This window comes from Glandiceps talaboti, chromosome 13 (genome assembly GCF_964340395.1).
Source record: "Glandiceps talaboti chromosome 13, keGlaTala1.1, whole genome shotgun sequence".
NCBI classification, from domain to species: Eukaryota; Metazoa; Hemichordata; class Enteropneusta; family Spengelidae; genus Glandiceps; species Glandiceps talaboti.
In genome coordinates, this window is record NC_135561.1 from 5,586,268 (window position 1) to 5,598,517 (window position 12,250).

Sequence of the window (12,250 nt, forward strand, 5' to 3'; positions counted from 1 at the left end):
TCTCTCTCTCTCTCTCTCTCTCTCTCTCTCTCTCTCTCTCTCTCTCTCTCTCTCTCTCTCTCTCTGAGGATACAAACCACTGCCAACGGATTTCATTGTACGATCGTAGAAAGAGAGGGCGAAACTACGTGGCCTTGAACAAGGTTACATAAAAGCCCTTTATCTTTGTTGTTATTATAGCCATGTCACCTGATTTGTAATCTATAAGCGGCGCTTGTGTGCTCGGCAGTCACAGGATCACCAACTGACAGACAACATGGCCAGCGGCGTCGTAACAGCCAGTTCCTTTAACCCAACATCAGCAAAAACTAACCCCGACTTACAGAAGGAGCGTGATGGGGCGACCATAAACACACTAGAGTTCACAAACCTAAAAGACGGTAGTGAAGATAGGACGATCAATCGCCGAAAATGTCGTAAGTCTTGCAATTACACTGTCTCGATCTCTGGTACTGTAACGTGTACTACTATATAGTACTCGTCAGTGTTGCCGATCAAAGTTCAAATTAGGACCAGGGAAACTAAAATTATTACGCATATGACGTATTATAAGGTGAATTAGTACGTGTTGTGAGATACGCCTTATTAGGTGTATTTGCTGAAATTGGAAGAGGGAGTCGGAGGGGGTGTACGAGATGGACACCAGAGGAGAGGAATGTATTGCTGTATCAATGCATCCATGCTGTGACCGACAGGAACGGTGGAAGACGGTCCCCCCTATCTTATACACACACACAAGGATAACAAACGCAACACAAACAAATCCTAGCTCCAACAAGATAGAAAATTAGATTTATTGCAAATGAGAGATGTATCTAACAAGGGCATATAATTTTCATTTATTCCCTTATAACAAATTCAGATTTACTAATTTGCTAGCTAAGCTGTGTTGGGTGATACTTCCATGGTTAAACTTAAAGCCTGAAATACAAAATGAGAATTAGAGAAGGGAGAAATATTCGTATAAATTAGTTGCTACCTCAAAAACATATAGTAGTAGAGAATCAGCAAAGACAGTCATAAATCATTAAATGAGATGTCTCGAAAATGTCAAGCCTGCCCAAGAAATTCTACGAGTCATACTTACACTTTGATCATTCAGTATACAGTACAAATTCCAACAAACATAGTCCACCCATCTCTCATTTATAAATAGAAACATATGATATACATGTAATGTGTTAGAACAAGGTAAGTTATACAACTAAACTATAATTTAGAATTCACTACATCCAATGTATACCTGTAATTTGTTAATTGTACTTGTGGTGTAGAAGATATGTACCCCCTGGTGGTGTTTGTGTGTTTGTGTGTGTGTGTGTGTGGGGGGGGGGCAACCCATGAGGGATGGCCTTCACTGGACTTCTTGGGAGATAAGTGTTTATTATACTTAAAGCACTCTCCAGTATAAACAAAGATTACTTTACTTGTGTGAAATGATACATGGTGAATATAAGCTCTGCTGAGCCCGCCAAACCCAAACTGTTTCCATACCACACACCCCAAAAAAGGAGACCCTATCTCAGGTCAGCTGTATCACACAAAATAGATACTATATGGATCTATGATACATGCAGCCAGCAGTTTGCATCATGAAATAGCTAAAACCTGATCAAAATAATTATTTTCGAGAATTGAAATCTTACTTTTAATAATTGTAAGAACTATTTGAAAATTATAGAAATATTCTGAGCTAAATTGAAGCAAAATCTACCAGTCCAGTTGGAAGTATCACCCACAATTATACTTCTATGGGCAATGTTTCCAAAATCTTGTATCCAAAAGGTACCCTTTTCCATACCTTGTGAGCACAAAAACTACCCATTTCCAGTGGGCCCTCTCCCAGGTATGTATGTGACAATGTCACTATGTGCCTGTAAAAGAATACTCCAAGTTCTCAGTCTCAGCTTGAAACATTTCATAAATACTGTATACATGCAATTTTGGAAAGTTTTGCTTTTTCTGCTGTTTTGCATTCTTCGTGTGATCAAATACTTAAAGTCTCGAATATCAATGTTTTTCTCCCAGATGCTTGTGATCTAGAATGTTTTAAGTTCATAACATTCTATATTTTATACCTGTACATACATTTGTATACATCAGTGTTTTTGCTAAAGTTTGTCAACCCCAGTAACAGGACAGGTGAAACCTTGTAAAACTTGCATAGTTTCCCATGTGTTATTTGATAATTTGGTAGGGAACCTTTGTAAAATGGCCGAGGTATTCAGGTAGATTTTTAATACCTACTTAACAACCTTATTAAACAAAACACTGTAAATTATAACAACAGACTTTTCCAAATTGATAAATACAAACTGTGCTATGTCAAAAGTATAGACAGTAAATGTTCGTGTGCCCCAGGTTTTTGGAGATGAATTGGCTCCGATTTAGTTCATGGTATTGTTTTTATTCATAATGTGTAATTTCACTTCTGATTTCCATATGATTGTTAATTTCAGTACATTCACTACTGCTATTTTAATTAACATATTGAGGAAATCTATTAATATTAATTTGCTATTGATAATTCTATACATGTATTTCATCAGTAGTGGGGAGAATGTCTGTCAATATACAATACCGAAATAAATTATAGCCTCAACGCTGTCCTGTCTGTTATAATCAAGAATTGTGTTGGACCAGGAATAAATTTCTTACAAGTTTTAATTTTGACAGTGTCCTTTGTGGGACCTTATATGCAGGACACATACATTGTTTGGTAAAGTTTGTTGACCCCATGAACTTTCATAAACTGTAGAGTCCAGTCTCCAAGTACAGGTAGTACAAAGTACAAAACAGGACTGGTCTACGTGCATTGAGTGTGACAGACACCTATTTTATCAATGGCAGATAAACTTTGCTGTTAGAGTAGCAAATCTACATTTTATGATCAGTGAGCCAAAACAGTATATAGAAGAATGGGCAGAGAAAATGAACGATGCAAGTTCAAAAGATCTAGGGACCAAGGGTTATTTCACTATAGAAATATGTATGGGTAGACCCCCTAACATACACCTGGTTGCATACATGAGTAGAACCTACAATGAGAATGCATGTATATGACAGTAGTCCAAGTACAGGAAGGATTGAAATTGAAAGCTTGATAGGGAGATATTGTTCGAGACTTGTCACTTGATAGCAACTAAGAGTTTTGCCCTCCTCTTCCGATGTTTATTTACGACTGTCCAGTATTGGTTTATGCGACATATTGATTCAGATTCAGATTCTAATTCTGATTCTTATTCTGGTTCTTATTCTGATTCAGATTGTTGAACAGAATAGAGGACTGAATACACAAATCATGTTTGCATCATTTAAAGCTAAGGAGACTGAGCTATACTGTTAGTTAGAAATAGGAATAGGGGTAGACAGGGCTTGAATTAATGAAAAAGATTTCTTGCCCACCGGAGAACTAGAAATAATAAAACCCTTTTCCAAATCTGAAAGTATTTGTCCACAAAGTGGTTTTTCTTGAGTAAATTTTATTGATATGTCCCTTTTGGTCAGTCTGTGTCACCAAGCAAGGTGCCATAACATTACTTCCAGTTTGAGTAAACTCAGGAAATCTAAGTTGACTAATCATTTGTATGCTTCTATTTATATGTTAAAATGTCATTTAGAAACTTTCTACAGGTACAGAACATTTTTTACTTATATTAGAATGAGTAAGCAGAGGTTTTAAAATTGAAAACCATAAGAAATTCTACTTGTCCATTGGGGAAAAGTACTTTCTAAAAGTCCTTGCCCAATGCTTCAATTCACTTGTCTAGGACAAGTAAAATGCCCTTATTTCAAGCCTTGGACCCTCCAAGTTACACAGATCTAGACCTTCAACAAAAATAAAGAAAAGTGTACAGACATTCATTTCATATAACAAGTTAAAATCTATACTAAGAGTCATAATGGTTGAATAGTTATGGGTGGCTGATTTGGAATATTTGCATAATTTGTGATAGTGTATACTTTAGTATACTAAGACTTGGATGGCACAAGTAAAAGCTCACTGGCATGAGCTTATACTTTGCAGGATTGATGCCTTCACGAGCCCAATGTTAACATCAGACTAGGAGATCAGAAAGGGATTATCTTGAGCTGTGTAAATAGAAAGGCAGTTCATGTACAGAATCCTGAGTTGTATTTAAGAAAAAACTTCATTCTTTATTATTTTAGAGGCCCTTGCACTGAATGATCCACAGTTGAAACATAAAGATGTGTCATTCATGACAAGAGATGAACGATACAGTAATGCCATCAAGAAGGCTGTCTATGTCACTCAGAAAGTCAAAGATTATCAACTTAATGACATGGAAGAACAACATTGGTATAGATCGTAAGTATTGGTACATATATGTACCAGTGATTACTTGCACCATTGCACACACACACATACTAATGGTATATGCACTGCAGTGCAATACCGAAAACATTATTATTATCTTTCTGTAATGAATTTCCAGTGATAGTAAAACACTGGATGTGTTACCCTGTGTAAATGTCTATAATACTTAGATACATATACCTCTATCCATAGACCCTCCACCACGTTTATGGAGTGTCTATGCTCTATCTAACAAATGTATGTCATTGCCACAAATATTCATAGATCCTCCACAAGGGTCTATGAATTATTGTAAGTTCATCTTTCTTTCTTACATAGCTGTGCAGTTCATATCATAAACGCTAACTGTCACTACACTTTACAGCATCAGCAGACAGCTATAATGCAGTGTTAATGATTCCACAGTGCATGCACATTGCGAATACTTACAGGCAGTTTTGTTTGAGCTTGCAGTTTTGATTAGACGAGCTATCAAGTTCAATGACTGGTCACATAGTTTTATGTCAAGATAATCATGGTAAAGACAGCAGAGATGGGTTTTTCACTATGAAAGGTGTTTTATTCTGTATTTGTGGTCACTGTAAATTTGGATAGTTGAGTGGTTACTTTAAACATGTACAATTTATCAAGTCTATCATATGTCTATTTTAAGAGAGACCCTACTTTTTGTTTGTTTCTCATTACTTTTTCGAAGCAATTGGGGGTTAGTCGGTAGTTTTAAAAAGAAAAAAGTAAAAAAAAAATCTCCTTCATGTTTCTCTGCCTCTCCTTTTCCTCCTCTCTATCTTCTTCTTATTGAATTACTTGTAACAGGCCCTTTCCCAGCTTCTCAACACAATTAGCATCAGTGTGGCCTCTAATGATAACCAAATTTTGTTGTTGTGAGTCAAAATGAGAAAATTTTCATTCCTTTTGAGTCACCACATACAGTGCAGCTCACATAAAACATCACTTGAGTGCGCACATCACAAAAGGATCATTCTTGCACAATTGGGGTGCTAAATATGCATTGATGCACTGTTGTTGCATCATCAAAGCATCTGCATCAAACGATACTTGCATCTCTGATACAAAATAAACAGCACTTTATGCACACATGCTTTGTGACTTAGTAATAATCATGTACTCTGCTATCTAGCTACCAATAGATGCAGTGTTTATAATGAGATGCTGATGCATTGTTAACTTGATGCACCATTAATGAGATGCTCTGTGGACACCACAAAGGTGCAAATTGAATGCCGTTAACACACATTAATCCCCAAGAGCATTATAATGAACTTTTCGAGCATGATGCTTTAGAGATGCAAGCATACATGCACAATATCCCATTATGGTTGCTCTGTACTGTAGTAAGAGATAGGGGAACACTACATTTTGGTACATCACTAGAAATTGTGTACGCCAGTAGTGCGTTAAATTGGCTTAGAGGGCACACTGATTAGCATGACAACCCCCCCCCCCCACCCTTAAATAACTTCTGTCATGAAAGAAATGCTCTGTTCGTGAACAAGTGTTGCTGTCTTTGCCATGACTGTGTAGATGATGTCGTCAGTCCAGGCACTTGTTTATTCTTCTCAGAGAGGATGATGTTTTGCAAAATAGTAGAGGTGGGCAAAAAAAAAAAAATAATTTTGATGTTGGAGCTGAAAATTTTGGGTTGGTCAGGTAATAAGAAACAGAAAAAAAAATATGGTAGTTCTAATAAGTAGTGTGCATACTACTACTTTTTACATCATTTACCAAATATAGAGCTGGCACTTTGGAAGCAATGACGGTATTGTGTTTATCTTAACATAGAACCTTCTTGCCAGTCTTACTGAACTTGATATGTCATATATTTGAAACTGTAAGCTCAAGCAGTATTGTCTGTAATGTTGTCATCATCTTTGCATTACAGGGCAGCTACAAAACAAGACACCTACGGCTTCACTCTCCATTATAGCATGTTCATTCCAACACTTAGTGGTCAAGGTGATGAAGAACAAAGAAAATTCTGGGTTCCCCTGGCTGAGAAGCTGCAGATTATTGGCACCTATGCACAAACTGAACTTGGCCATGGTAATTGTATGGTCTAATACTAATCATGGCAGTTAGGATTTGTGTTCATCTTGAATGTTGTTTCTTTCAGCACTGCTACCAAACAGGATACTTATGGGTTTGCCTTGCATTTTGCTATGTTTATTCCAACACTCAGTGGACAGGGAGATGAACAGCAAAGGAAATTCTGGCTACCTTTAGCTGAAAATCTACAAATTATTGGAACTTATGCTCAGACCGAGCTTGGTCATGGTAATGTAATATGGAATCTGATGGTTGGAAAAGCACTGATATATATAATACGTGTGTGTGTGTGTGTGTGTGTGTGTGTGTGTGTGTGTGTGTGTGTGTGTGTGTGTGTGTGTGTGTGTGTGTGTGTGTGTGTGTGTGTGTGTGTGTGTGTGTGTGTGTGTGTGTGTGTGTGTGTGTGTGTGTGTGTATGTGTGTGTGTGTATGTGTGTGTGTGTATGTGCGTGCGTGCGTGCGTGCGTGCGTGCGTGCGTGTGTGTGCGTGTGCATGTGCGTGTAACATTGGGGGTGTGTGTATAGTGGATGCATGTATGTCTGCATGTGTTTGTCTGTGTTTGTTACTCTGCATGTGGTGTGTGTGTCTGTGTGAATTTATGTGCACATGATTAGGGTGTATTAAATTAAGGAGCACACTCTGACCATTGGTGGCACTGTACTATTAAATTCCACTACGAGAACAGTGGGCTGATTTTAATACTTGACACATGAAAATCATGGTTAGCATGCAACTCGGGGATCAATCTTATGGAATGATCATAATGTAGTTATTCTGTTGTTTTCTTCTTAAAATCAAAGCTGATAATACTCTCTTTCATTATCATGAAGTGGTGAAGGAATGTAAAGCGCGCCACCAGTGGTCAATGTGTATCTCAGATGAGTATTCTGACACACTAAACAGCTATGTGAGAATGAATGTTGTACAGTGCACCCCTGATGATGATGATGAGACGGCGATGAAAATTTGGAATTTGCTTCCAAACAATGTTTTGATTCTTTGAGTAGAAATTTTCATTTGAAACTAAATTTGCTATGGTTTGTTTGTCTCAACAGGTACGTTCATTAGAGGACTTGAAACAACTGCGACCTTTGACCCCAAGACTGAAGAGTTTGTTCTCCACAGTCCAACTCTATCATCATTGAAGTGGTGGCCTGGAAACTGTAAGTCTTTGTGGAACAACCCCAATATTGTATAAATCAAGGATATTTATGAGGATAGTTCAGAGACACAAACAACTTTAGTTAAGTAGGTGTTAAAACAAAACGCATTAATTTACAAAACTGACCCAGATTTCAGTATTGAGTAGTTGCTCCATACAAAGTCAATTGATTCTGTTGTGAAATTTCTCTCATTGATGTCAAAATAAACTGTTGATACGTGTACAGAGTCAGAAATACACTTGTTTTCAAAGACAGTGTTTATGTATGTATGCAAAAGATACACATGTCCCCCAAATACCTAGCAGAAATAACAGGTAGAGATGATGTTGCTGGTCACTAAGATCTTCTCGTGGAAAATTGTAGGGAGAACACTGCATGAATGTTTCATCTATTTAAGGCCCTCCAAAAAAAAAAGAACTGTTTCTAGTCTGCATGTGTATCACTTGAACACCAATGGATAAGTCCTTTGCTATGTTTTATGTAGCAAATCCGATGATAAGGGAAAAACAGAAGGGTCGCAAGGGAAAAACAGAAGGGTCGCAAGAGGTCAATACCATTTTTCCAAATTACATGATACCCACAACTCTTTACAAGGAGATAGGGTGTAATAGTGCAAGGGTGTTACAGTTAGGAAATTCACTTGATATGTCAAGGCTTATGTACATGTATCATCCAACATGAATGACATTTGACCTTTGACCCTTCTGACACAACTGTGTGTGTTTATATTATCTTGCAGTGGGAAAGACAGTCACTCATGCTGTAGTGTTAGCACAGTTATACACCAAGGGAGTATGTCATGGCTTACATTCATTTGTTGTTCAACTGCGTAGTCTAGAAGACCACCAACCACTACCAGGTATATGTAGACAACACGACTCTATTTCATTGTATATACCACCTGAGATAAGACAATAGGGAACTTGCAATCCAGACTGAGCATGCTCAGACACAAAGGACTATGGGATTATCTGAGGTTATCGTATTACCTAATCTGGAGCTATCGATAAAATGAACCTCCCACAATGGTCAGGGTGACTATGAATTGTTCATTTGTGGTTACAAACAATGTAAAAATATTGTTCACAATACTAATTGATTAGTATTTATTATCACATTTCCCATGATACAACATTCAACATGGCGGGTTTGCAAGTTTCCTATTTGAACATGTTGAAATAAAAATATGGGTTTTCCACATGACATGGTCATTTTACATCACGACATCTTGGTCGATGTCATTGGTTCTGTTGTGCCAAATCACCATCATTTCCCCCAATTTTTCATAAATTATGCGTGTGAATTGTAATTATATTATTCCCCCAGTATTTTTCATCATTCAGCCAGAAAATACTCACGAGATAAGGGTTTAATGTCACTGCTGGTCTAGCTACTTGTACTGACAAGGGCACTTAGGTTACTCATATTTTCCTCGGCTGAATGTAGAAAAATATTGGGGAATCCTATGGAATTATTTATTACATACTTAACTAGGCAACATTGATGTGTTTACTTTGCAGTGTGTCAAAATACTTAGCTAGTAGTGGTACATGTTTGAATAATCCCCTGTAATCCATGTCTCCTTAAAGGCCAAGGTTTCAATCCCACATTCTCACATTACTGTTATCCTATCAGTGGAGGCAGAAGGATTTATACATAGGATTATTCTCTTGTTTTGGACCAATTTTTTTTTTTTTTTTTTTTTTTTTTTTTGGGGGGGGGGGGTAATTATGAGTAAACAAAGTCAGGAGTTTCACACCTCTTGAAATAATAGCCTCAGCAGTGTTGTAGTAAAACCCTGAGGAAAAGTTTTAGCTTGCCACACAAGTTAATTTACATTCATGATTCTTATCCCTATAGGTATCAATTTAATATTTTGACTTTTAAGAAAAATGTGTAACTTTTTGTCTTCTTCCTACAGGAGTAACTCTGGGCGACATCGGTCCAAAACTTGGCTATGCAAGTAATGACAATGGTTTCTTGGGATTTGACCATTTTAGGATTCCAAGGAGAAATATGTTGATGAGACATTCAAAGGTAACACCAAGTTTCTCCTTGTTCCATATGAAATCTAGTCTAGTTCCTGACGTCCGTGTTCTGATTTTACACTACGTTATCTTCACATATTACATCTAGTCAATGCTGTTACTCTAGACACTAAATGTGGTTCAACCCCATGCTGGGCAAAGCGCAAACAACGCATATCAGTAGTAATCCATCACAAATTGATGGGCTGTCGTCATCTCTCATTAATATTCAATGGTACAGCTGAACTGATATGATATGCAAATGTCCAACTGACTCCACCTCCAGTCTGCTTAAACTAAAATCACATGGGGGGTGAACATCATCATGTTTATATGAATGCTGTAGGGGGGAGTAGGGGGGAGCACAGAATTCTGTGCAAGAGCAACGACATTGACTAGACGTAAATGTGTTAAGATAACGTAGTGTAAAATTGGAATACGGTCGTCAGGAACTAGACTATATGAAATCATATGAGGAGAAACAAAATGTCCAAACAACATGTACTGTGTATATTGCATGGGCCTGTTATGTATACTAATATTCAATGTATTAAGATACCGCTAACATCAATGTGGTATTCATTATTAAATTAAAATGAATGTTTCCTATTCTGTTTCATTAATTGTGAGACCAGTACATGGTGTCTCCAAATGTAATCAATCTTGCAGTGTACATTTTAGGCTTCAGATATTTACACTGTCTTGATCACAGGGTTATTAAATTCACACCACAGAGGAACTGCTATCAAACCAATATGTAATCTAGCATATCGAACAACAAAAATATCAGTTTGTATCTACCTCAGTAAACTGAGACCTCAGTTACCAGAGTAGTATCGTTGAGAGCTAAGTTAAATCAAGTTGACTATTATTCACTCTAATCAATCAGCTGCATTCTCGCAAACCAGAGCTGTTATTTCTTCCATGACACTGCGAAATAATGCATTTTGGATGGTGCCGTTAAAGAGGCTGTGGTTTGCGATGATAATCAGCTGTTCATTAGCTGCAAACAATGTTTACAAATTGACTACATTAATCTTTACTAGCTGTTACTGGGGTATTATATTTCCAATCAGACAAAAACAATTTGTTCACTGATTTTTGTTAAAATACCAGTGGTCAGAAGGTGTACATGTTAATTACAGGTATAGTAGTTGAAATCTTGATTCATTTTGGGAAACTGATTTTTGGGTGCGGACCAAACGTGATGTGATGATATCACAACATGTATAATGTATATGATGACATCATTAATGTGAAATATAATAAAAGTATGTATATTACATCATAAATGTGATGATGTCACAGAATGTACATGAATATGGCCTCCACTGATGGCAATCAAAAATCAAATATGGCCTCCACTGATGGCAGTAATAAGTTATAGGTATGATACACAGGAGCTTGAATATGACCACATCAACACATAACAGTGATGTCATTACACAATGTGACACAATTTGATGACATCATAAAAAATGTGATGACATAGTGCACACTTGGACTACTACAAAGGACTGTAAGATGACAAAAAACACATGACACATTTGTGAATCTGACAGATTCTTATGATGCGCTTCTAGCCTACTAACTCTATATAAACCAATAATTATTATACTATATTTTATAAGTATGTTAAATCAAATCATGTAAACTTTGAATATGTAAATCTGTGTAATATAAAGTTGCATAAATTTTGAATATGTAAATATGTAATATAAATTTGCATAGATTTTTAATATATAAATCTGTAAGCTAAATTTGCATAAATTTAGATATGTAAATATGTGTAAGATAAATTTGCATAAAGTTCAACATCCTATTACATCACAAAATTTCAAAGCAAACTTGTTCAGTTACAAGCTTTACACATACTGACAGCCAACAACTGGTGTATGACTTGTGTGTGGTGACATTTCTCTATTAAGGGTATGCCAATTCATTAGAGTTCAGTCCTTGTATGGTGTTACATTTACTAACTGGGAGGTGAATCATGAATGTATGGCATCACATTTTATCATTTGATGACATATTGAATGTCATTTCAATCAATTATTTGTTAATTCATACCATTTTGCCTCATGGAAAAACATCTACTTGTGATAAAAATATGTATTTTGTTCGGATTTATAATTACTTTTAAAAGCGGAAATGAGTCTGTCTGACTGGATTTTCTGTTTCAATCATTATTCATGTTGTGCATTGTAATGGCTATGATCTAAATATTCATTTAACATGTGGTGAAGGAATGTTCATTAAACAGTCAATTGTCATGTCACTTAGATAATGCATGATCACTTGTTTATGAATGCAGGGATAGTAAGAGTCATCATTTTGGGCATTCTGAATATCATCAACCAAAAAGATAACACCCAAAATGACTGGACTCTTCATTCTTGTGTCCCCCATCCACAAACCATCTGTATGTACTAACCTTAGATTAGTAATCACAACTCTTGCCAGTAGACCATTGCATCTTGCTTTCTCTGTCACTCGCACAGGTTTTACCAGACGGAACATACTCTAAACCAACAACGCAAAGACTCAGTTATGGGACTATGGTGTTTATACGTGCTATGATAGTAGAACAAGCAACTGAAGCTCTGGCCATGGGCACATGTATTGCAATCCGATACAGTGCAGTTAGGCGTCAAAC

General features: G+C 36.7%; 1 protein-coding gene across 2 annotated transcripts in view; it reads left to right on the forward strand.

The window, feature by feature from the left end:
- The first annotated feature begins 229 nt into the window (after window positions 1-229).
- The window catches only part of LOC144444647 (peroxisomal acyl-coenzyme A oxidase 1-like), an 18,786-nt gene continuing 6,765 nt past the window's right edge, over window positions 230-12,250 (forward strand). Inside the window, exons 1-6 of one of the 2 annotated variants that reach the window (XM_078134143.1) lie at window positions 230-416; window positions 4,171-4,330; window positions 6,240-6,400; window positions 7,460-7,567; window positions 8,307-8,426; window positions 9,489-9,604. In XM_078134143.1, coding sequence (XP_077990269.1) covers window positions 257-416; window positions 4,171-4,330; window positions 6,240-6,400; window positions 7,460-7,567; window positions 8,307-8,426; window positions 9,489-9,604 — 825 coding nt within the window. In that variant the 5' untranslated portion in view covers window positions 230-256. Of the gene's footprint in view, window positions 417-4,170; window positions 4,331-6,239; window positions 6,401-6,470; window positions 6,632-7,459; window positions 7,568-8,306; window positions 8,427-9,488; window positions 9,605-12,250 lie in introns of both variants that reach the window. The other variant, XM_078134142.1, reaches the window with a different exon arrangement.